The 24135-nt window shown below is 50.7% G+C and overlaps 3 protein-coding genes across 10 annotated transcripts in view; all 3 read right to left on the minus strand.

The window, feature by feature from the left end:
- PPOX (protoporphyrinogen oxidase) overlaps positions 1-2400 on the minus strand; it is a 3907-nt gene extending 1507 nt beyond the window's left edge. Inside the window, exons 1-7 of one of the 5 annotated variants that reach the window (XM_049634633.1) lie at positions 2220-2304; positions 1933-2038; positions 1660-1794; positions 1414-1529; positions 1146-1278; positions 698-842; positions 400-590 (exon numbers count right to left, since the gene is read on the minus strand). In XM_049634633.1, coding sequence (XP_049490590.1) covers positions 400-590; positions 698-842; positions 1146-1278; positions 1414-1529; positions 1660-1794; positions 1933-2019 — 807 coding nt within the window. In that variant the 5' untranslated portion in view covers positions 2020-2038; positions 2220-2304. Of the gene's footprint in view, positions 1-399; positions 591-697; positions 843-1145; positions 1284-1413; positions 1546-1659; positions 1876-1932 lie in introns of those variants that run through there. The other 4 variants (XM_049634636.1, XM_049634634.1, XM_049634635.1 and 1 more) reach the window with 4 other exon arrangements.
- Positions 2401-3046: 646 nt separating this feature from the next.
- USP21 (ubiquitin specific peptidase 21) lies at positions 3047-9235 on the minus strand. Of its 2 annotated transcripts, none has more exons than XM_049634644.1 (13): positions 9022-9235; positions 7580-8203; positions 6705-6764; positions 6414-6534; positions 6094-6205; positions 5764-5919; positions 5185-5249; positions 4841-4944; positions 4573-4659; positions 4214-4292; positions 3903-4010; positions 3681-3795; positions 3047-3509 (listed from the first exon to the last, which is right to left on the minus strand). In XM_049634644.1, exons 2-13 carry the CDS (start codon positions 8180-8182, stop codon positions 3419-3421), a joined length of 1701 nt encoding a protein of 566 aa, XP_049490601.1. In that variant the 5' UTR covers positions 8183-8203; positions 9022-9235; the 3' UTR covers positions 3047-3418. The 2 variants fall into 2 exon arrangements, with proteins under 2 accessions (XP_049490601.1, XP_049490602.1); XM_049634645.1 differs by having other exon boundaries at positions 3048-3509; positions 7841-8203; positions 9022-9234.
- A 608-nt stretch (positions 9236-9843) lies between these two features.
- UFC1 (ubiquitin-fold modifier conjugating enzyme 1) overlaps positions 9844-24135 on the minus strand; it is a 22280-nt gene continuing 7988 nt past the window's right edge. The window contains exons 2-9 of one of the 3 annotated variants that reach the window (XM_049634657.1): positions 23800-23893; positions 23635-23692; positions 13347-13996; positions 11492-11559; positions 11189-11252; positions 10817-10893; positions 10485-10575; positions 9844-10281 (exon numbers count right to left, since the gene is read on the minus strand). In XM_049634657.1, the coding sequence (XP_049490614.1) occupies positions 10201-10281; positions 10485-10575; positions 10817-10893; positions 11189-11252; positions 11492-11559; positions 13347-13469 (504 nt within the window). In that variant the 5' untranslated portion in view covers positions 13470-13996; positions 23635-23692; positions 23800-23893 and the 3' untranslated portion in view covers positions 9844-10200. Of the gene's footprint in view, positions 10282-10484; positions 10576-10816; positions 10894-11188; positions 11253-11491; positions 11560-12687; positions 13224-13346; positions 15417-23634; positions 23693-23799; positions 23894-24135 lie in introns of those variants that run through there. The other 2 variants (XM_049634658.1, XM_049634656.1) reach the window with 2 other exon arrangements.

Raw genomic sequence — 24135 nt, forward strand, 5'->3', positions numbered from 1 at the left:
CCCACCCCGGCACACAGCGGGGGAGGAGGAGGGGGGGGCCACGGCGAGGAGAGGGGGGGGGCCGCCCCACACCCCCCCCCCCCCCCCCCCCCCCCCCCAGTTACTCCAGGAAGCAGACCAGACAAGCCAGCGTGGCCTCTCTGAGATGCGTAATGGAGCTGGGCTGGCCCTTCCCCTACCTAAGCCACTTACAAGCACTACTTCTGTCTAGAGTTGGATCAGGCAGATCTCGGAGGAAGGTCTACAAATAAAGTCTAAGACCCCGGGGTAGCCCGTACTTAAACAGCATCTAGGAAAACCATGAATAACTAGTCTGGCCCACCCCGGCCTGGTTAAAACATAGAGGCAAAGATGGAAACTCTAATTAGACACACATTCCACACCAGGGGCCTCTCCTACCTTCCAGCGCCTGTCTGCCTGGAGGCTGAGCCCACAGACGGGCTGGCCTCTGAGAATACGGACTCCTCTACTAGTCAGGTGGGTGTTAAGGGCTTGGGGCAACGTTTCCAGCCCTCCTCGGAGGGACCACTGGCTCCAGCGCTCGGCTCGGGCCTGGCTAATGAGTGCGGAGTCTGGCTGCGGGCTCTGCCCTGCACAGGGGGAGGCAGGGAAGAATCATTAAAACAGCACCCTGGCCTCCAGTCCCTTACTCTGGCGGTCCTTAATATCTTCACCCCTTGAACCAATCCCCACTCACCTGCTCCCAGCAGCAGCCCCAGTAAAACGGAACGATGGGTTTGCTCGGCTTGGAAGAGACTGGGAAAGCAGGACCTGACGCTGAGCTCTCGGCTGTTGCCTGCAAACACTCCTCGGCAGAGGCTGTCCATGGCTAGAGACGCCACCTTAAGGGTGAGACCAGGATTGAGAGGCCAAGGAAGAAGCCGCACAGCCTACTTCCCGCTGGCCCTGCTAGGTAGGGAACAGGGGTGGGGTAGGGTTTCGGTTGGGGAGCAGTCCCGCTGTAGCAAAAGAATGGGAAGCAACGGAGAGCATCCACTCCCGACTGTTCTGAGGACTACTGGATGTGAAGAGAAGGGGGCGTCCCTAAGCCCTACAGAAGAGCCCCCCTAGGTGGCAGGTATGAGTGGAGGGCTCTGCAGCTGGTTAGGAGGGGAGGGATTTCGGGGCCTCTGGGGCCACGTTACCTCGGGTCCAAGGCGGCGCTGGGCAAAACTGTGCACAGTCTCATCAGGGTCTTTGCCCCTGGGCGCGGTCAACTCCCTCAGCCCAGCCCAAAACAGAGGTTTGGAGAAGGGCGGTGAAGGGCGGAAGAGCCCCCTGCACTGAGGAAGGCATAGTTATTTCCATTCATCTGGCTCCTCTTGCCGGGAGGGCTGACAGACTGGGAGATGCAGTCGTGGAGGGGGTGAAAGCCAGGCGGGCAGGGGTGCAGTCAGGAGGTGACGGCGTTACCTGAGGCCGGAGGGCAGCGCATGCAGGGCGCCACCTACGTACAGGAACCTGTTCTTGGCAGCTGGGTGGTCTCCCCGGACAGGCAACACTTCTGAGTCCAAGCCAAGCTCAGAAACCTGCTCTCCACACATCCTCAGGAAGAGGAGAAACTAAGGAAAGGACTGGCCCACCAATGCTCCCTCCCAAGCCTGTCCTCTAGTGAAGGGCCCTCCGCAAGCCCTCCTAGGCATTCCGTAGCCTTCTCACCAGGAGCAGGGTCCGGGCCCCCAGGGCTCCCGCCGGCCGAATTCCTCGAGGTCCAAGTTCAAAGATAGCACCACCTGGCCCTCGGACTGAGCGGATCCAGCCTCCCAGACGCTCGCTGGCCTCCACCAGGACCACCTGGGGACAAGAGGGCGGCACGGCCTACATAGCCTCGGGGTAAATGGTCTGCAGGGGAAGAGGGCAGCGCACTCCCTTTTGCTGGAAAGGAGAGGAGGGTATTAAAGCAGCCTCCCTCTGGCACGACGGGGCACTCACCTTGGGGGGACAGGGGGCCCGGCTCAGGTGGTAACTGGCGGCCAAGCCGCTGATGCCTCCTCCCAGCACGACCACGGTCCGGCCCATTAGGAAGCCTGGGCGTAGCCTGGGTAGGGGGCGCGGTGGGGGAGGGGGATCGGACAGGCTGACGGGGCTGCACCTGCTCTGCGGAAGCCCCCCAGGTTCCACGTTCCACCCCCGGTCCGGGCCACTGCTCCAGGGGAAACCCGCAGAGCCCGCGGACGGGGTGGGGCCGGTGAGGTCCCCGCCCAGGGCCCAGGACCCACCCGCGAGAGGGCCGAGGGAGCTGGAGGGAGAGGTCTCCGGGTTCCCCGGCCGGCGCCCGGCGTGGAGGCGGATAAGGACCCCGCCCGCGCTATCTGCCCGCGCAGGGTTCGTGGCGCCGTGAGGGGCCCCACGCCCGCGGCTCGGGCGCCGCCGCTCCGTCCGCCCCCTTCGGGCCCTCCGACTCCGCGTCCACTCCCTCCCGCCTCCGGATTGGCGGGCCCTGGGAGGCCCCGGATCACGCCCACCAATGAGAGCACAGAGCCGGAGGTGGCTCCCCCCCCCCCCGCCCCTGCCCCGCCCCGCGGAGGCCGGCCCTGCGTGAGGCTGCGGCGCCGGGCGGCGGTTAACTGCTTAGGTGCCAGTTGGAGAGGGCGGTCGGCCGGGCCCTGCCCTCCCCGGGGGCTGCGGCGGCGAGGACTGGAGCCCGGTCAGCGGGCCCCGGCTCAGGCGTCCCAGGCCCGGCGACGGTGACAGCCCAGAGGCGGGGGGGATGGGAGAGAGGCGAGCGTTGGGTGCAGGGAGAGCGGACAGGGACACGGGCCGCTCCGTGGGGAGGAGGCTCCGTAAACAGCTCCTTGATGTTAGCAACAGCCCGGGCCTACGGGAGCCGGGGCCGCCCGGCAACGCGCCCCGTGTTTGTCAACAGGGGTCCTCGGGTGCCTCGCCCTCGAGGGGCAGCCCCGTTCCGGGCAGAAGACGGCGCCCCGAGCTTGCACTGGCTTCCCCGTAGCTTCACGAGTCGCAGGTGTGCCTTCCCTCTTTGCCCCCACGTTGGCACCCGCGTGTCCGGGTCCGGCACCCCCACCTCCGCCCGAGAGCGCCCCCGTCTGTCCAGAGAGGGAACTGGGTCCCAGGGGGACTCCCGTTCCGCCGGTTCTCTTATCTGCCCCCTAAGCGCAAATACAGAGAAGGACGTCACTTTTTCTTAATAAATTTATTCACAAAAAGTGAGGTTGTAGAGGGTCTGGGGGCTGTACACGGGCAGGGACCTGGGCAGCTCTGTACATGGGGCTGGGAGACGAGGGAGCCTCCAGGTGGAAGGGTACTTCTTAATAAAAAAAATAACGGGAGCTACAACCACCGCCTCCCCCCTCCCCGATTAAAAAGACACAAAAATAGACGTCTCTGAGGTAAATGGGGAGCCTGGGGCTTAAGGGTGTTGAAAGGGCGTCACAGGTGCCAGGGCGTAAAGGGGGTGTCACAGGCACCGGGGTGGCTCCTGCATCAGTTGGTAGAACAGCACGTAGCCCTCACTGGACGCCACCTGGTTTTCACTGACAGGGGAGACACTGGGAGGAGGGGAGAGGGGACGGGGCTTGTGACGGCTCCCGGGTCTTCCCTCCTCCCCGCAAGATCAACCTGGGGCATCTAGGAAGAGCGCCCCGCCCTTCTGGGGCTTCACACGGGGGACAGGGGAGCAGCGGTGGGGATGGGGCAGGAATGGGGGGGGCGGGTCTCACCGAGAATCATTGTAGACGTGCCAGCCAGTCTGGCACCGGCACAGGGCCGTGTAGTGGCCGTAGTGGACGCTGCCCGAGTGGTTGCAAAGGGCATACAGCTGATAGATGGGGCTTCCTGTCAGGCGAGAGTCGACCACATTCCAGGGCCAGAGCTGGGCCCGCTCCCGCCCGCTCTCCCTCCCCTTCAGAGGAGCTCTTCAGGACCTTCCCTTCCAGACTTACCGGCTTTGTCACTGGCAAAGTCCCCTAGGCTCAGTCGCTGCAGCGGGAAGTCTACACCTACTGAACTTTTCTTGATGGAGCCTCGGGAGGCAGAGAATCGATTAAGATCTAAGCCCTAGTTAAGGAGCATGTGCGGGGGGGGGGGGGGGCAGAGGGCATTTGAAGGGGACTGAATGCTGTCCCCTCCCCTCCGGGAGCAGGGCAGGCTTTTCCTAAGGAAAACTCAATTGCCAAACGTCCAGCCTGGGCAGACATGGAAAACGAGGGGGGCCAACCGGATGGGACAAATAAGAATCTGAAGATCAGGATACGGAGCACGAGGATTCGGGGGAATCTTTGTACTGTCAACTTTTTGGTACTTCGTGTTTTCTGCCGACATCGATCACACACCTGAACGAATGTCAGATAACGTCATGTTAACGTGCTCCGCCCCTCAGCCAGCTTTTCTGACACCTTAACTCACAAATTTACCACGCTTCCCATTACTCCCTTCTCCTCGGGGCCACTCCCCTGCGCCCTAGGATTCCTAGGCCGTATCTGAGAGCCCGACACAAACCCAGACATACAAATATTACGCCCGTATCAAAGCATCATGCGACCCCTTTTACTCAGATGGGCCCCCTCCCCAGGCCTCCCACCCTTACTGTATCCCTTGTGGAACCCCACATACTGGAGCATTCTCTGACTCCAGCTCTTCTTCCTTGGTGAAAAGGTTGAAACAATCCCGCAGAGATACCTTGCCCCCGGCAAATCCTTTCTGGGGGGGCGGGGAAACAGGAATGAAAGGTCAGCATGTTCTGGATGTGCTTCTCCAACTCGTCTCCATCAATCCAGGCTTCAGTGCTTCCCACAGGGTTCCCTCCCACGCTCTGGGGGTGGGCAGGGACGGGTCACAGAACCCATGTCCCATCCAACCCTGGAATCCTCCGGACTCCCACCTTGGGGATGGGCAGGGACAGGTCACAAAAAACCTCGAAGGTCGTGGAGCGATACCCACAGGCCTGGCACTTGAGACAACTTTTCAACTGGCCCACAAACAGGTCTAGACAGAAGCGAAGAGGCGGGACAGACAGTCATTCTGGGATGCCAGAGGTGCTCCCTTGGCCCCTCCTCTCTTCCCACCCCTCTTCCTGACCCTTCTTTTCCTAACCCCCTCGCCCCTCGTCCGCATTTTCACCCTCTAGTCTCGCTCCCACACCCCTTCATGGTTATCAGTCTTTCTCCCAAGCCTGCACCCCTCCCCCACGCTGATTTGCCCGCGTGGCTTTGCCCGGTTCCGTACCCACAATCTTGCTGTCTTCTCGCTCCAGGTAACGCTTCCACATTAGGTTGGCTCGGTCATCGTCACTACCACAGGTCAAGGGAAGCGAGGAGCACCCATGAGACGGCGGGGACACCGGGGCGGCCCCCCAACACCACGGAAACGACTCACGCAGCCCTGCACCCCACCAACCCCCAGCTCCTTCTCTACATTTCAAAGAAGCGTCAAAGGAGTAGGTCAAAGGAGTAACGCTTCAGAAGGCTCAGAGGGCTTTCCGGGGAAATCCAAGGTGAGGGAAAAGAAGGGAATAAGGAAGGACAGGGAAAGAACAGCTGTCTTCACCTGGCTTGAAACTCTTTAGGTCCCTGGTTGTAAATTATCCCCTCTGCCTCAACCCAGGGCCATCCCAGCACTGCCCTCTGCCTCCAGCCGTACCCTTGGCCTCCCTCCCTCCTCCGACCTCTGCGCTGCTTCTCCAACCAGCTTCCGGGCTAAGCGGTTCCCTGGACCCTACATCCTCCATCCGGACTAGCCCAGTTCTGTGTGGGGTGAAGGCTGCCAAGCGTGTACGGGAAGGTGAAGGAGGGAGAGTGACCTCACCTCAGCTCTGGTTCTTCTAGCAGAGCCCCCCCGCGGCGGGGCTGAGAGGCAGCCGCACCACTGGCCAAGATTGGTGCAGCCCGGCGGCCTCGTCGGTTGATTTCGAGGTGCAGCCGCTCCATGAGGAGCTTCAGGAACTCTTGGGCATCCTGCTGGCTGCGGCCAGAAACAGGGTGTGGGCCACCGACCCCCACCTGGTCCCCAGACACGACCCCCCACCCGCACGTCGGTCCCCACTTCTCGGATGAAGGACATCCGAGGGCCCAGAACAACGCGGCCAGGGCCCCTGCTCGGCCCAGAGAGGAGCCTCCTCCCCTCCGGCTCTCCCACCTGTATCCAGAGAAGGAGGGAACGTATTTCTGGAAGACAGCTCGGAATCGGGTGGGATTCACAGCTTCACAGGAGTCAGGATGCCACAGGGCACCGATCACATCCGCAAAGGCTGTCGGGGCAGGCGTGGGGAGACCGAGGTTAGTGACTAGAAGAGGCGGGCCAGGGGTGGCTCAGAGGGCGGAGAACCACCTCTAGGGAAGCAGGCAGCAGGAAAAACAGATGGCCAGATGCAACGGTCGGGGCCACCGTGCCTGGCAGGCGGACCCAGAGGTCGGGGAGAGGACCCGGAAAGGGGGGAGCAAGAGGTGTTGCCCTACCTTCAGTGAGCTCTTGCGCTCGACCCCCTCCAGGCACCTCTTGCCGGAAGTCCCTCCGCAGACAGAAGTCCCGAAGAGGCCGAGTGCTGCTCAAACACTGTAGCACTGCATTCAGGAAGCACTGGGAGGCACGAGAGACACGGCCATCATTGCTGCAGACCACTGACCTGACGCCTAGAAGGGCTTCAGTGCGCTCCTTCCCCACCTCCCCCAGGTCGGCCCCCCCGCCACCCCCAGCCCGCACCATTTCTCATTCCCGTTAGGGAGGAAGGACAGGAGGCTGGCTCTCACCGTGTTCCCCAGGTTTCGCAGGCCAACGTGACCAGAGCCCAGGAGCAGTGTGTGATGAGCCTGGAAGGTCAGAGTGGAGTCAGCGGTTTCCCATCTATCCCGCCCAGCACTCCGACCTTTCAACAGCATGCTGCCCACCGCTTCCCCACCCCTGCACTGCACCCCCAAGCTCCACCCTCTTTCCCCCACCGGGTACTGGGGGCTCCCCTACCTCACTGGCCATGAGCATGTAAGCCCATCGCAGCTGAGCGCAGCACGGACTCGGCCAGGGCTGTCCCACCTGCTCCCCACTTACTCGCCTGCCCAGCTGGCCGGCGCTGCAGCTCCTGGGGCAGCTCCCCAAGCACGGGCATGGCTGCCCAGCCGCTCCCCATGCCCACCTTGCTTCCCCCAAGGCCCCACTCCCGCCCCCCGGGGCCCCTTCCTGAGCCCTCTCCTGATGGATACAACTGCAGTCAACCTAGCTCACTTAGCTTGGGAAATGGACAACCACCCTAACTCAGATGCTCTGAGCCCGCCTCTCTTCAGCTCCAGAGATTAATTAGGCCCAGGCAGCATCCTAGGAGAGAAGGGGAAGCAAGGGAGAGTAAGGGCCCGGGGACCGGGGATGCGGAGAAGAATTCCAACTGGTTGGGTTAATTCTCTGGGGACTGAAACGGCACACCGTGCTGGGGACTCACAGACAACCCCGAAAAAAAGGTCTGCGAGGCTCGAGGGTACTTAAGTGAGGGAGAGGAGAGTCCCAGCTGCTGCAATGAGGGACTGGGAAAGGAACTCGGGGAAAAGAGGGAAAGGAAAGCCACCTGATGGCAAGAAAGCTGGAGGCACAGAGGAGCACGGGCACGGAAGGCCACGGGTGCCGGACAAGTCCTCACCATTTTGTCATCGGAGTAGAAAGACTCAGAGGGCCGGGCCGATATGACGTGAAAGGAGCCATGGGAAGTAGGGGGCTCCGTCCGTATACTGAGCAAGGTTGGGGGACCGGGAAAGCCCCCGAGGCGGCGGAGAGAAGCGCTGCGTCTCAAAGCCGGTGGCTCAGGCCGGAGCGCCAGGCGGCTCAGAGCAGCCCCGAGCTCCCCAGCGCCACGGTGCCCTCCCAGGGCAATCCCCATAGGCCGCAAGTCCCCACTGCTCACAGACTTGGAACGGGCTAGGTTGGTCCTGGAAGGGAGAGGCAGAGCCACGGTGGTCGGGGGTGGTGAGCCAGGCAGGGGAACTCCATGATCTGCCCGAAGGGGTCCTCTGGGACGAGGGCCTGAGGTCCGACCCCGTCCCAGCTCCAGTTTCTTGAGCCGTTCCTCAGGGGGCCCCGGCCGGGGAGGCAGAGGTCTTAACATGGGGTTCGGCCCGGGGGCTGGGTTTCGGCGCTCCTTGCTTCGGGCCCGTGGGGCAAATGGTAGCTTGGATCCCACTCGGGGCTGGACATTAACAGGTGGCTCTCGGGTCCGGCCCAGGCGGTGCTCAGAGGCCTGGGGCATTGTGGACACCACAGGCTGGACCTGGGAGGAGAAGAGAGGGTCAGTATTTGCATGTGGAGGGAGGCGGGAACGTAGGTTACCACACTAGCTTCTACATACTCCACAGGCAGGTACCCCGTCTGTCACGTCAGTCACTGTATCCCCAGCACCTGGCATCGTATTGGGCACAAAGTAAATACTCGGTATCCGTTGAGTAAGGGAATGAATGACAGCAGCCCCCCCGCGTTGGCTTTCTGTATTCCTCGTCCCCTTCCTGCAGAACACAGCTTGACTGAAAAACCCAGGACAGTCTCTATCTCGGCGGTCTTTATGATCTAAACGCTCATGACGAGGGCCCCCATACCCGGCTAGTCAACGGGAGGTGCCCTGGGTCACTTGGAACCTCTGGACAAACGAGGGTGTGGATGCAAGGAAAACAGCCCCAAAGACAGCGTCCCACCCTCAAACCCCTGCCTGCCCTCCGGGCTGCACTGAAGCGGACTAAACGGGTGCCTTGCGAATCACTCCCTCCCCCACGTCTGAGCTGCAACGAGGTGTTGGGGCTCAGGGGCAGTGGCGGGGAGGGAGGTCGAACAAGACCCTCATCTCCGCACCTCTCCCACCACGGCAGGGCTTCAGCCGGGTCCGCCCCCCTCGAGGGCAGAAAGGCCGAGGCCGCTGATTGGCTACGGGGTCCGGCGGCGTAGTCCCTGCGGTCCACGGATGCTGTCCCTCCAGCCCGGATCCCCCAGGCCTGCTGGGCCCCCCGCGCCCTGCCTTTGTGGAGGGCGTCCTTTCGGGTCTGGAGCGGTCTTCCCGCGGCCCCCCCCTCCCCCACGCCATAGCGCCCCGGCCCGTACCTGTCCCCCGGTGAGGCGACGGGGGAGGCCAGCCGGGGCCAAGCCCCAGCTCAGGGCCACCCCCTACTACCCCCGTGCAGCCCCCCCGAGGGCCGGGCTGCAGCTTTCGCTGCAGCTGTTGCCCAGATCTCTCCCGCCGCAGGGGCTGCCGCCATCTTTGTTGGTCCCGCCCGGCCACCGGCCACCGGCTTCACCGCCTCTCACGGCGCCTGCGCACCCACACTCGGAATCCACCCACCTCCTTCCTCGGCGCCTGCGTGAACCCGCCCCCTTGGCTCTGCCGCCGACACCATGGAAACGCAGCCAACTTTAGGACCGCCGGTTCCCAGATCTGCTTTGAATGGTTTTTAAACCGTCTCTCCAAAGCAAGTCCCTGCAGCCATAGGGTCCTGTGACCATAGGGATGAAGATCCGAGGGTCGTAGTATGGCCCCCAGGCTTGCAGACAGATCCTTGCCGGGGAGCCCGGGTGCCAGTGTGGGAAGCTGCGATGCTTGGGTCCGGCCCTCAGACCGGTGGAGAAGCATCCAGCACTCCACACAGGGATGGGAAGATCCCTGGAGGGCGGGGAATGCTGGTCCTGCAAAACCATTCCTCAAGCATCTTGCAGACCAAAGCGGTAGGCACCCCGCTAAAGGACACCAGCAGATCTCTGCAAGCAGATCTCAGCAGGAGGGAGAGCAGTCAAGATTTCCTTTCATTTCCCAGCTCCTCACCACAGCATCCCCCATCTTCCCCTCCCTCCACACTAAGGTCGTTGTACATGTGCCTTGGGTCTCAGCCGGCTCACTGTGTCTTCACAGTCACCAAAGAGAACCACGGGTCATCAGAGGAAGCAGCTTTTATTGATGAGTTATCTCCAGAGACCAAAAAGACTATGCACCCACTTTCCAGCCTGCTTCCCATCCTTCCTGGATCTCACATTGTTCCACCTGGGGAAGGGATATGAATTGCCTTGGTTTTCCAAAGCCCCCGTCTTTCCCCTCCCTGTGTAGCCTTAGAAATTCAGTGGCGATTGTGTTATTTTTTTCAGCAACGCCTGATGCGGCTACTTAGTAACAATTTATGGGTGGAGGGGCTTGGGGGGGAAGCAGGTGGATGAGTAGGAGTGAGGCACAGAAACAGGAACAGAACATAGCCCGTCAAAGGTCCCTCTGTCCTGCCTCAGTGGCTTGATCCTTCATTGGTTGCATTTCTCTTTATGCTGAATCACGCCCTTCTGAATCAGATCGGGGATTTCCACTGCCAGCCATGGACCCAGCTGCAACACAAGGGAGACCCTGTGAGATTACTACCACCGAGTCAGTGCCTCTTGTCCCATCAGAAGCTCCTTCCTAGACAGATTTTTATGAGCGTGCCCACGGAAAACACTGTTATTCCCTGTTTACTTTCAGTTACTTTTCTTACATTGCTCAGTGCCTAATTCCTCTCCCTCCCCTAATATGCCAAATATCCCAAACTTACCCCCAGAGCCATGAGATGAGCGAGTCCAAACTTGGGCACGTTCCTGGCCCACAAAGGCTTAAAGTGATCAGTCAGGCATATTTTGCCACCCCTATGAGAGGGACAGGAGGAAGAAGGTGTTGACATGCAAGGTTTACCATAAAGCATAGCAGCCTCTTGGAAGCACAAGATGATAGCCAGTGATCAGAATTAGGCACAAGGTTAGCTGAGTACTTTGCCCAGGTGCGGTAGAGGGGAGCGTGGAGGCCTTCTAGGCGCTAGGACAATTGTTGTCTCCCAGAGGTCTTTCCTAAGGCCTCTTAGACCTTTTCCCATCTCCTTTTGAGTCCTACCTGTACATCTTTGCTGTTTTTCCATCCAGTTCAGGGACTGCAATTTCTGGAGCAGTAGTGGGGTATGTGATAGGAATCTGGAGGAAATATAAGGCCTGAATGACACAAGCATCGGGATAGAAAGGAACTAATCTAATCACACGTATCTCTTGGTTGAACTGAAATGTGCGACAAACCCCCCAAGCAGCATGCCGACGCAGGGATGCTGGACATGGAGAGGAGTAGCTGTCCTCTCTGCTTGCTCCAATCCTTAGCGTTTCCCTCCCATTTTGAAAGTTTTCTCTGGTTCCTCCAAGAAAGGTTAGCTTGTTAACAGCCACCTAATCCCTCCCCTTCCACTAACTTCCGTATTTCCCATTCCATCAGACTTACGTCAAACTCAATGTCAAACTCATATTTGAGCAGGTCATGGATGTACCAGCATTTTCCAAACCACCTGTAACAAAGACCAAACCTCAGTCCAATCTGCCCATTCTTCTCATGCTCAAATAACATCTTCTTGGCTTAGGTGATCAGCCTGGGAGACTCATGGGATGGGAACCGGGGCACTCTGGACTGTGGGCGGGAGACAGCTAACAGGAGGCAGGGAAGGCCTGGCAGTGGGCTCTGGGACATTAAAGTGCTCAAGCCACGTAAGATTCCCACCCCCCCAAACGACCAAGAGGGTCTGCCTACCGAGTCCCTTCCTTGTTGGACTCCAGTCGGAACCAATCATTGTCGGCATTCTTGTTGTTCTCCACGTACTAAAAGCAGAGAATGAGGTCTTTGAGGAGGGAGTTGAGACCAAGGGCAGTCCTCTTCCCTCAACAGAAAAGTGTGTGGTTACTTTCTTAGTGTGTACCCAACTTTTTTTTTTTTTTAAAGCTCATTTATTTTGAGAGAGCATGCACACAAGTGGGGGAGGAGGAGAGATAAAGGCAGAGAGAGAGAGAGAGAGAGAGAGAGAGAGAGAGAGAGAATCCCAAGCAGGCTCCTCGCCAACAGCGCAGAGCCTGACTCGGACTGCATCCCATGAATCATGAGATCGTGACCTGAGTCAGAAGCTTAACCAACTGAACCACCCAGGTGCCCCTGTAAGTTGAAACTTTTACTTTCCCTTCACAGGCACCTCAAACTCAGCATTTCCCCCTGGTCCTTCAGACCATTTCTTCACTGCACCAATTCCGATGACCGCATTCACTCAGTCATGCAAGCCAAACCCTGGGAATCATCCTTGACCTTCCCTCTCCTCTCCTCTCCCCAGACCTTCACGATGTCCTGCTGAATTTACCCTTTGAAGGTTCTTCAAATCTACCTCTTCTCTCTATCCTAACTATACCTATCCAGCTTAGATCATCACCTTTCTTTCGCCTGGATTAATGACAGCCTCCTAAATTTGCTTCCTCCCTTCAATCTCATCTCTTTCAATTCCATTTTCCTCTCCACTGCCATTGTGATTGACCTAACCCCAATCTGACCATGCTATCCCTCAGCTTAAAATACTGTAAAGGGTATCCCAGTGCCTACAACAGAAATTTCAAGAGCTCAAGCCGATCCCTCAAGCCTTGTCTACCATTCCCCGCCATACACTTGATGCTTTAGCAACTCTGAACTGCTTCCATTTCTGTTTCTTCATAGGCATCGTGCCCTTTCTAGCTTCTATGCTTTTGCTCATGCTGTTTCTTTTCCCGTCAACATCTTTCTCTTATCCTCATGTTGATCAGATTATGTTTACCCTTTCAGGCTCAGCTCAAGCACTGCCTCTTCGAGGAAGCCCTCCCGGACAAGACCCAAGCTGGATTAGGTATCTCACCTTCTGCTCTCAAAACATCCTAGCAATCTTTCCCTCCCCCTCTCCCGCCCCTTAACGAATTGTAAGGATTTGTTTCTACCCATCTCAGCAGGCTCCGGCTTATTCGGCTTTGGATCCCGTTCCTAGGTGCTAGGTGTACAATAAATGTGGTGTTTTTTGTTGTTGTTGTTGTTGTTGTTGTTGTTGTTGTTGTTGTTTTTAGCGAATAAAGTGCTGCTGCCCTTTGAAACAGAGGCCACGGCAAGGAAGACAAACTTTCTTCCTTTTCCACGAAGGGAGATGAGCCGGGAAGATAGCTCATTCCTGACTGTGAGCTTCACTCCTCAACTCTTGGCAACTAACGCCTGAATTTTCAGCCTTAGCCTGTGCCTCCCTCAGGAAGAGTGAAGGAAGGAGCAGAGCGACGAGCCAGGGACTTGGAGCCCCAGGAATCCCTTTTGACCGCCTCCCCTCCATCCAGGACAGCAAACACCTGGAGCCAGAGGGACACGTCACCTTCCGGGGAGGCGTATCCCTAAAACAACTGCTGCTTTGGCCCCGCCTGGGCTCCCAAACTGAGTTTCCTTTGCCCCCTCCCATACCCTCCTAAGCCCCCCAGCCCCACAATCGTCCAGTTTCTCTGAATTTGGGACTTCAACTTTATAACCGGAAGCGGCTTCCACACGGAGCGTATTCCCAAGGACACCCGATTACCCGCAACCCTTCGGCGACGCGGCCGGCCGCAGAAGCACAACTAACCCGGATAAGAGACTGATATTCCTCTTTGAGTCGCTGCACCCATAACTCACGATCTCGAGGTCCGGCGTTAGTCTTCAGCACCGGGATCTCAGACACCACACGCCGGGTAGCCTCGTCCGCCATCTTGGACGAGGGCGCCAGAGAAACGCGGAAGTGGTACTGCCTGCAGTTTACACTCAGGGGGCCGCCATCTTTACTGTGGGAAGATGGGCTGTTGGGCTGCCTTCGGGCTTCTTTGAGTGCGGTCTTTATTTTCTTGTAACGAAGACAAATTCGTCACCTGGTCACTTGCTTGTGGGTGCAACGGAAAAAAGAGAACGTAACGGATTGCTTCTTAATATGGTACCTATTATCTAAAAAACCCGCAGATTGCTCAAAGGGTGACTTCCGCTCATGCTCAGAGAAGGAGTTTCAGAAAACTCGGCCGCCTTCCCAAACTTGGGAGAGTTGTTAGAATTTCAGGCTGGTGTAGGCACTGTGCGGGGCACTGTCTTCCTGAAACGCGCTGTTCACGTGTTTGGATAAGCTTCCTTAGCTTCCATGTAGTTCGGTTCAGGTAGCAGGGGCAAAGCAGTCATCCAACAGAAGGATATTGATCTCGTGATAATGATTGGAAACCATGGGGAATCAAAGTATACACACCCTCGGTCCTGAAGAATTAACACAATCGAATTAGAGAATTCTTAATAAGTTCCCAAGCAGTTTAAAGATCGCAGGAAAACTTGCCTTAGTCTAGCCTAGACATTTTTTAATCTGGATTTAAATCACCCAGGAAGGATTCTGGTGCATGGCACACAGTAGGTATCTGGTCATACTTTTGCAGAATTTTGTATCTTCCCGTTGGCTTTTCAACCCACACACAATTTTGGCTTTAATTTACATATCATGTTTACTCCCTTAATCAGCCTGTGGCAGTAATTTTGAATCAGATTCGTCAAATTCTATCGTCCATTTACAAAGCTATATCTTAATTATAAGCATGCTGTATCTTCATTTCTAATGGCTGTAACTTCCAGTACAATGTTGAATAAAAGTTTTGAGGGCATACATCCCTGTCTTGTTGTGATTTTAGGAGGAAAAGCATTGGCTTTTTTCATTATGATGTTAGCTGTAAGCTCTTCATAGATGGCCCTTTATCAGGTTAAGAAAGTTCCCTTTTTATTGTGGTGTTGAGGGTTTTTTATCATGAATGGATGTTGGATTTTTTCCAAATGCTTTTTTTGTATGTGTTCATTAGGATGATAATGCGGTTTTTGTCTTTTATTAGCATGCCATATATTTCTTTCTTAAAAAAAAAAAAATTACGTATTGGATAAAGCTAAGGCAAAGCCTTGCAATACCTTACTAGCAGCCTCTCTTCTCTGGGAAGTAAAGATTTATTCCCTTTTGGGTGTAGGCACTGTGGAGTGGTACAGATTACAGAGATTAGGAACGAGGCTTTGCAATTTAATTGTCATATGACTTTGGTGATGGGGTGAGGGGTCGATGGGGAAATGTAGGTTAAATGGTGCAAACTTTCTAAGAAAAAGAATAAATTCCAAGGATCTAATGTACAGCATGCTAACTATGGTTGATGATATGGTGTTGTATATTTATTTGAAAGTTGTTGAGAGTAGATCCTAAGCATTCCCACTATACACACATACACACACGCACGCACACAAAGAATTAACTATGTGAGTCAGCTATGTGAAGCATGTGTTCATTATCTTGATCTTGGTAATCATTCCACAACGTATGTGTATTTATAATCATCATGTGTACATGTTTATGATGGATATACATGCATGTATACCAAATCGTCACTTTAAATATATACAAAAATATTTGTTAGTTACTCCTCAATACAGTTGGGGGGAAAAGATTTTGGAGAGTAATTGTGCGAACAGTATTTTCTCACGCGCAAAAGGAGGCTAGTGGGGTGCCTGGATGGCTCAGTTAAGCCTGCAACTCTTGATTTCAGCTCAGGTCACAACCTTGCAGTTGGTGAGATTGAGCCCTGCATCCCAGCTCCTGCTGAGAGGAGCCTGCTTGGGATTCCCTCTTTCCTCTCTCTGCCCCATTCTCAGTCTCTCAAACAAATAAACTGGGGGAAAAAAAAAGCTTTATTGGTGGTTGTTGTTGTTTTTACAGTTCTGTTGCTATGTTTTATTAAGTGTTTATTTATTTATTTTTGAGAGAGAGAGAGAGAGAGAGAGAGAGAGAGAGAGAGAAACACACACACACAAGCAGGGGAGGGGCAGAGAGAGAGACACAGAATTTGAAGCAGAGCCCGACAAGGGGCTCAAACTCATGAACTGTGAGATCATGACTTGAGCCACAGTCAGATGCTTAACCAACTGAGCCACCCAGGTGCCCCTGAAGAAAAAATGTTTTAAAAGGAGGATAGTAATGCTTATAGGGTTGTAACTATAAATGCAATGTCTCTTTATTCATTCATTCCTTCATTCATTCACTCACATAATAGGCTTTCAGGATGAAATTCAGATTAAGTATATAGCAGTAATTTTCTTTTTTTTTTCTTTTTTTTTAAATTTTTTGTTTAACGTTTTTTATTTATTTTTGAGACAGAGAGAGACAGAGCATGAACGGGGGAGGGGCAGAGAGAGAGGGAGACACAGAATCGGAAGCAGGCTCCAGGCTCTGAGCCGTCAGCCCAGAGCCTGATGCGGGGCTCAAACTCATGGACCGCGAGATCGTGACCTGAGCCGAAGTCGGACGCTTAACAGACTTAGCCACCCAGGCGCCCCTATAGCAGTAATTTTCAAACCTTCTGTAGTAGCAGAGCCAAATTTACAAACAAAATCTTAAGTTGGAATCTCAAAATACAAAAACGATCAATGCAGACCCGCCCTCTCTCAACTGCAGCCAGACCACTAGTCCTTAGAATACTTCCCCTATGTTAAGGACTCATCACACTTTGTTAATTGTTTAATTGTCTTAAAAGACTGGAAGTTCAAGGTAGGGACTGTGTGTCTATCTGGTTCATTGCTGTATTTCTAAAATGTAATAATGTACTGTAGTGCCTATCACAAAGTAGGTGCTCAGTCAGTATTTTTAAAAATAAATGAAAATCTGGGACATCTGGCTGGCTAAGTCAGAAGAGCATGTGACTCTTGATCTTGGGGTTATAAGTTTGAGTCCCATGTTGGGTGTAGAGATTTCTTTTTTAAAAAAAAAATTTTTTTTAACATTGTATTTATTTTTGAGACAGGGAGAGACAGAGCATGAACGGGGGAGGGGCAGAGAGACAGGGAATCACAGACTGAAACAGGCTCCAGGCTCTGAGCTGTCAGCACAGAGCCCGACGCGGGGCTCGAACTCACTGACTATGAGATCATGACCTGAGCCGAAGTCGGCCGCTTAACCGACTGAGCCACCCAGGCGCCCCGAGATTTCTTAATAAATAAATATTTAAAAAATAAATAAAATGAATGAAAATCTTAGTGGGAAAGGTAAGCACTAAAAAAGCTGTCTTTTAAAATCTGAATCTTATTTTTGTTTAATTGTGTTGGAGAATTACCTTATTAGACCATTTAGTAAAAAGCAGAGTTCATAACGTGTATGAAAGTACAAAGAGCCATCCCTATGGGAGGCATAGTTGCAACTCTGTAGGGTATATTTACTTTTGTGAAATATTTATTTTTAAATTATGGACTTAAGCTCATTCTTGCTTTGTGTAATTCTGATAAGTGATGAGAAGCTAGGACCTAGAAAACTGAGAGAAGAGTATGCAGGCCTGAGCTTCTTTTTTCAAAGGAAGAACTCATTCATGAGCAAATGTTTATGGAGTCCCTATTACCTCCAGGCACTGGGAATACAGTCATGTACAAGGCAGGCAGAGTCCTTGTCCTCACGGAAATGACCCTAAAACAGCTATAAAAAAGGATTGATCAGGATTGATTGGATAATTCAAGTCTAGAAAATTCACTGATGCGAGACCTTTCTTTTGATGGGATAGTACAGTTGGGTATATAGGGGAGGCCCTGAAAGTAGTTGAAAGTCCCATTGTCAGCCATCGTAGGAAAAGGTAGCTCCTGGACGGAAGGAGAAATAGACCACAGATTAGAGAAGAAATTGAAAGTTTTCCCTGCTCTGGTCTTTATGGGGTTGGTCCAGACTCCAATATGCTGGAAGACACCTCAAAATGGTGAAGGGATTGCTGGCTCTATTAGAGGGAGGGAGCCACCCTACAGAGGATACGTGCAGATGGGCAGCCAATTTTGGAGATTTTTCTGTTATTGCCTAGCAAAGAATTATCATAAATTATAACATTGTCTCCGTTATGCCCTGGGAAAAATCGGGTCCGCACTTAGAAGCACTTGGTAAAGAGAACCATAACAACTAACGTTTATATAGTGCTTACTGTGTGCTAGGCAGTGTCCTAAGCATTTTGCAAAATCAACTCCCTTACATCTGGCCACAACCTCAAGGCAGGTACTCTCATTGTCCTCATTTACATTTGAAGAAAGTGAGGCACAGTCAGCCTCCAAGAAAGAAAGCCCTGGGGTGCCTGGGTGGCTCAGTCAGTCCTACTCTTAATTTCAGCTCAGGTCATGATCTCACGATTTCTAAGATCGAGCCCCGAGTTAGGCTTTGGGCTGACAGTGCAGAGCCTGCTTGGAGTTCTCTCTCTCTTCTCTCTCTCTCTCTCTCTCTCTCTCTCTGCCCCTACCCCCACTTGCACATGCAAGCACGGCAGAACTGCAGGAACACGTATGTGACAACCAACCTCTTCCCTGGAATGGGCTGACGTGCGCGTGGGCCCCCCTGAGGTGCTCATAGGAACTTGGGAACTGTGGACTCTGAGTTTCACTGTTAATGTGACTTCCCTTCTACCTACCAGCTGGGAAGATCTGGGGGTGCCAGAGGATTTGGTTAACAGAGATGAAAAGACCTCTTTTCATTGGGGAGGAGGAACTAATACGCAGACAATTACCATCAAAAAAAAAAGTCTCTGTTCCCCAGGTGTACAAAGTACTGTCTGAGCGACAATGCCTGAGAGAACAGGGTAAGGCTGATGGCCTTTGAACCCCAACTCTTAGGATGAATCCCCTGGATGTGCAGGCGAGGAGAGAGCAGGGGAGGTAAGGCGTTCTAGGCAGACCGAGAGCACAGGTAAGGCAGGAAGCCACGAGGAAAGATCATTATTTATCATGGAAGGGGGAGAATGCTCGTAGGAACCATTAATTAATTCTATGCGATATGCTATATGAAAATAGTTATGAGACAAACATCAGAACACAAAATTTTATATACCTGGAGTTCAAAAATATTTTCTTTTGAATAGCTAATCCATGCACCTGCTCAGAATTCAAAAGGTGCAAAAGGATGTAGAGTCAAACGTTAAGTCTCCCTCTTACCTCATTCCTTGGCAGCTTAGGTCCCTTCTCTAGGGGCCCTCTCCTCCAGCTAGTTATATATATATTATTATTATATATTATAATATTATAATAATATATAATATAGTAATATATCATAATATACAATTATTATTAATATAATGCATATACAACTATTTTTCTCATTTTCTCATTTTTCTTTTCCTTCTCTCTCCCCCTCTTCTTTAGGAAGTACCTCCCAATGTAGGGATTTGCCATAACTTCTCCAACCAGACCCTCATGGAGAGATATTTAGATTGTGTTCAGTTTTTTTGCTGTCGCAAACAGTGCTGCAGTAAATAGCCTGGTCTATCCACCATTTTGTACATGTGCAATAAATACTCATATATGGAACTGCTGTCTCCAAAGATGTGTGCATTTTAAGTGTTGCTAAATATTGCCAAATTACCGTCCAGAAAGAGTAAAGCAATTTGTAGTACCGTTAGCAATAAATGAAACAACAAGGTCTCCCCCCGCCCCCCTCCCCCAAACAGGTCATGGTTAACAAAAGAGCTGTTTTTGCTAATTCCGTGATTGAAATGGAATCTCAGAACAATTTTAATGTCCATCTACCTCTTTTATGAAGAGTGAGGCTGATTTTTTTTTTCTTTTTTTTTAAGTAAGCTCTGTGTCCAATGTGGGGCTTGAACTCAGGATCTTGAGATCAAGGGTCACATGCTCTGTCAACTGAGCCAGCCAGGCGCCCTTAGCTAAATGTCTTCTGATAAGCTTAGCGTTCATTTGTATTTCCTTTCTCGTTTTCTGTGAATCCTTATAGCCTTTGCCTCTTTTAAATGACCATTCATTGTTTTCGTAGTGATTTATGTGAAGGCTTATTGTTTTCTTTCTTTCCTTTTTTGTATGAAAGCAATTAGACATTTGTGATGAGTTATAAATAATTTTCCCAGTTTACTGTCAGTCTTTGCTGTTCTTAACAGCATTTTTAACCATTTAGAAAATGTTCATGCACGAGGTGGAGCGTACCAGTCTTTTTGCTTACATGGCTTCTGGTATGTCGCTACAACAGTCTAGATTATTTTATAAAAACAACACCCAGGGTGGGAATGCAAGCTGGTGTAGCCACTCTGGAAAACAGTATGGAGGTTCCTCAAAAAACCAAATAGAACTAACCTACGACCCAGCCATTGCACTACTAGGTATTTATCCAAGGATACAGGTGTGCTGTTTCAAAGGGACACATGCACCCCCATGTTTATAGCAGCACTATTGACAATAGCCAAAGGATGGAAAGAACCCAAATGTCCATCGATGGATGAATGGATAAAGGAGATGTGGTATATCTATACAATGGAGTATTACTCGGCCGTCAAAAAGAACAAAATCTTGCCATTTGCAACTATGTGGATGGAACTGGAGGGTATTATGCTAAGCGAAATTAGTCAGAGAAAGACAAATATCCTATGACTTCACTCATATGAGGACTTTAAGAGACACAACAGACGAACATAAGGGAAGGGAAACAAAAATAATCTAAAAACAGGGAAGGGGACAAAACAGAAGAGACTCAAACCTGGAGAACAAACTGAGGGTTACGGGAGGGGTTGGGGGAGGGGGGATGGGCTAAATGGGGAAGCGGCACTAAGGAATCTCCTCCTGAAATCATTGTTGCACTATACGCTAATTTGGATGTACATTTTAAAAAATAAAAAATTAAATTAAAAAAATATATGTATGCAAAAAAACCCACAAAAAACAAAAAACCAGGGCACCCGGCTGGCTCAGTCTACAGAGCGCGCAAGTCTTGATCTCAGGGTCGTGAGTTCAAGCCCCACGCTGGGTGTAGAGCTTACTTAAAAAACAACAAAAAGATTATCCTGTGTTTTCCTCTACTACTCTCTTTCCTAACGTGAAAATGGCTTTGTTTGTTGTAGCTTATTTAAACAATATAGAAAAGTGAAATCAATTCAAAATCCTACCCCAGGAGATTAAAAACTTCTATTATTTTGAGTATATGTCCTTCCCGACATTCTGCACGCACACTTTCTTTCTTCTACTTTCTTTGGGTTTAATTTACTTCTAGGTTTTTGAGATAACACGAGGCTCACCCATCGTCAGCTTTTCTTTTTTCCTAATATATGCATTTAGTATACATTTCCTTGGTAAAGCATAGCTTCAGCCCCATCCTGTAAATTTTGGCATGTACTATTTTTATTATCATTCAGTTCAAATTCTCCTCTAACTCCAATTATAATTGGGTGTTTTTTCCCAAGATTTTATTTTTGTTCATTTATTTATTTTGAGACAGAGACAGACAGACAGTGCAGGGGAGGGGCAGAGAGAGAGGGAGAGAGAATCCCAAGCAGGCTCTGGGCCGTCAGTGAACAGCCCAATGGAGCTCAATGCCAAGAACCGTGAGATCAACACCTGAGCTGAGATGAAAAGTCGGATGCTTAACCGAGGCTATTTCCTAATTTGTAAAACAGAATTTGTAGTTACCTTGTCACAGATTTCTAGCTTACCTGCAATGACAGCAAGAAACATGCTTTGTATACGTTCAATCCATTGAAATTTGTTCTACAGCACAATACCGTCGTTCTTTTAAATGTTCCAACTGCAGGGCACCTGGGTGGCTCAGTCAGTTGAGCATCTGACTTCAGCTCACATCACGATCTCATGTGTGACTTCGGCTCAGGTCATGATCTCACAGCTGGTGAGTTCGAGCCCGGCATCGGGCTCACCGTTGTCAGCACGGAGCCTGCTTCTGCTCCTCTGTCCCCTGTTCTCTCTCTGCCCCGCCCCTGCTTATGCTCTCTCTCTCTCTCTCCCCCAAATAGACATTAAAAATAATAGTAATAAAATGTTCCAGTGTGCTTGAAAATAATTTGTAGTTTGCAGTCGTTAGGTATGGTGGACTATACGTGCTTGCTGAATTCCATTTGATCCTCATATTATTTAAGTTTTTTTCTACCTTACTGATTTTTTTTTTGGGGGGGTCTACTGATTCTGAAAGAGATACTCTCTATCAGTTTAGCCTTGCTGTTTACAGTGAGGTGTGTTCAGTCTCCTCTTATGACTGTAAATTCGTCTATTTTTTCCTTATAGCTCTGTTGCTGTACGTAATTTGAGACTGTTGTTAAATATATACAAATTTACAGCTTCCTGGTAAGTTGCAGTGATTGATATGAAGTGCCCTTCTTTATTTCTAGTAATGCTTTTTGCCTTGAAGTCTACTATATCTACTTTACATAATTTTCTTTTTGGTTTATGTTTGCGTGGTATGCCTTTTTCCGTTCTTTTACATTCAGCATTGTTGTGCCCTTAAGTTTAGATAGCTTCTAGTATTTTACATTAATTATGATTGGATATTCATCTACACAGGATTGATTTGGATGAAGGGTATGCGGTATGGACCCAACATTTTCCCCCTGGGTGTTGATTCAGTTGCACCAACACCACTCATTAAATAATGCATATTCTTGGGGCGCCTGGATGTCTCAGTTGGTGAAGCATCCAACTCTTGATTTCGGCTCAGGTCATGATGTCCTGGTTCACGAGCTCGAGCCCCGCATCAGGCTCTGTGCTGACAGCTGCAGAGCCTGCTTGGGATTCTCTGTCTCCCTCTCTCTCTGCCCCTACCCCGCTCGCTCTCTGTCTCTGCCTCTCTCAAAATAAATAAACATTTTAAAAAGTAATTAATGAATTCAATAATGCAAACCTTTATCAATACAAAATTTCGACATGTATTTGGGTCTCTTTTCATTTCTATTCTGTTGCATAGAGTTGTTCACACACAGGACATCACCCACAGCTTTAATTAGTGTCGCTTTATAATATTTTCTTCTTTTTTTTAAAGATTTTAATTGTATTATTTTTTAATGTTTATTTATTTATTTTGAGAGAGTGTTAAAGGGGGAAGGGCAGAGAGAGAGAGGGAGACAGAGGATCCAAAGCAGGCTCTGGGCTGACAGCGGAGATCCTGACGTGAGGCTCGAACCCATGAACTGTGAGATCATGACCTGAGCTGAAGTCAGACACTTAACCCACTGAGCCCCCCAGGGGCCCCTAGATTTTTATTTTAAAGTAATCTCTACGTCCAGTGTGGGGCTCACACTTACAACCCCGAGATCAAGAATCACATGCTATATGGACTGAGCTGGCCAGGAGCCCCTATAATACATTTTTCAATCTGGCTGGGCCAGCTTCTCTTTGTTACTTTTCCAGGATTTTCCTTTCAATCCTCTTTTATTTCTCCATGTAAACTTAAAATAAGCCTGTTTAATTTTAAAAACTCCTGCCAATATTTTTCTACGGATCATATTAAATTTATAGACCACTTTGGAAAAGTGACATCATTATATATTCTCTCTATCCAAGAACATGATGTTACTTTCCATTTGTTCAAGTTTTCTTTTATGTGGGTAGCATTTTAAAATTCATACAGATCTTGCACATTCTTGTTAAGGTTATTCCTAGGCATTTTATCTGTTTTGTTGCTATGGAGTCTTTTCTTTAATTACATCTTTAACTTAGTGTTTATATATATAAAGGATATTTATTTTTACATGTTGCTTTCCTCCCACTTTACTAAATTCTACTATTATTTGCTGTAATTTTAAAGTTGATTCTCATGAGTGATCTAGGTAAATAAGATATCTTCTGTAATAATGCTAATTATATTATTATTTTAACGGTATGGAAACGTATATAAATAGCTAAAGCTTGGAACATGAAGAAATGATGTAAAATGAGGAGTGAGGAAAATTCTTTATGTTAGTTATAAGTTCATTAATGATCAACTAAAACAGTATTTTAGGATCCTTGGCATTTTAAATGACAGGATCCTTAGCATTTTAAATGAGTTCAGCCCCTGGACACATGGTATTCTAGAAATCAGAAGTATTATGTAAGTGAAATTTTGTCCCCTTTACATAATCTGAAGAACTCACAATACAGCAAATGTCCACATTTTCAAAGGGTGAAATTCTCGATGGTGAATTCTGGAAACTGAAAAACAGATGATTGATTCTTAGTAAAATTACAGAACATGTATTAAAAAATGGCTTATCAAAACCACAATGAGATATCACCCCACACCTGTCAGAATGACTAACCTTAACAACTCTGGGAACAACAGATGTTGGCGAGGATGCAGAGAAGGAGGAACACTTCTCTCTGCTGGTGGGAATGCAAACTGGTGCAGCCACTCTGGAAAACAGTGTGGAGGTTCCTCAAAAAAATTAAAAATAGAACAACCGTACGACCCAGCGACTGCACTGCTAGGTATTTGTCCAAAGGCTACAAGAGTGCTGATTCAAAGGGGCACATGCGTCCCAATGTTTATAGCAGCACTATCAACAATAGCGAAAGGATGGAGAGACCCAAATGTCCATCAAGGATATGGACATGATGAATGGATAAAGAAGATGTGGGATATATATATATATATA

This window comes from Panthera uncia, chromosome F1 (genome assembly GCF_023721935.1).
Source record: "Panthera uncia isolate 11264 chromosome F1, Puncia_PCG_1.0, whole genome shotgun sequence".
Classification (NCBI taxonomy): Eukaryota; Metazoa; Chordata; class Mammalia; order Carnivora; family Felidae; genus Panthera; species Panthera uncia.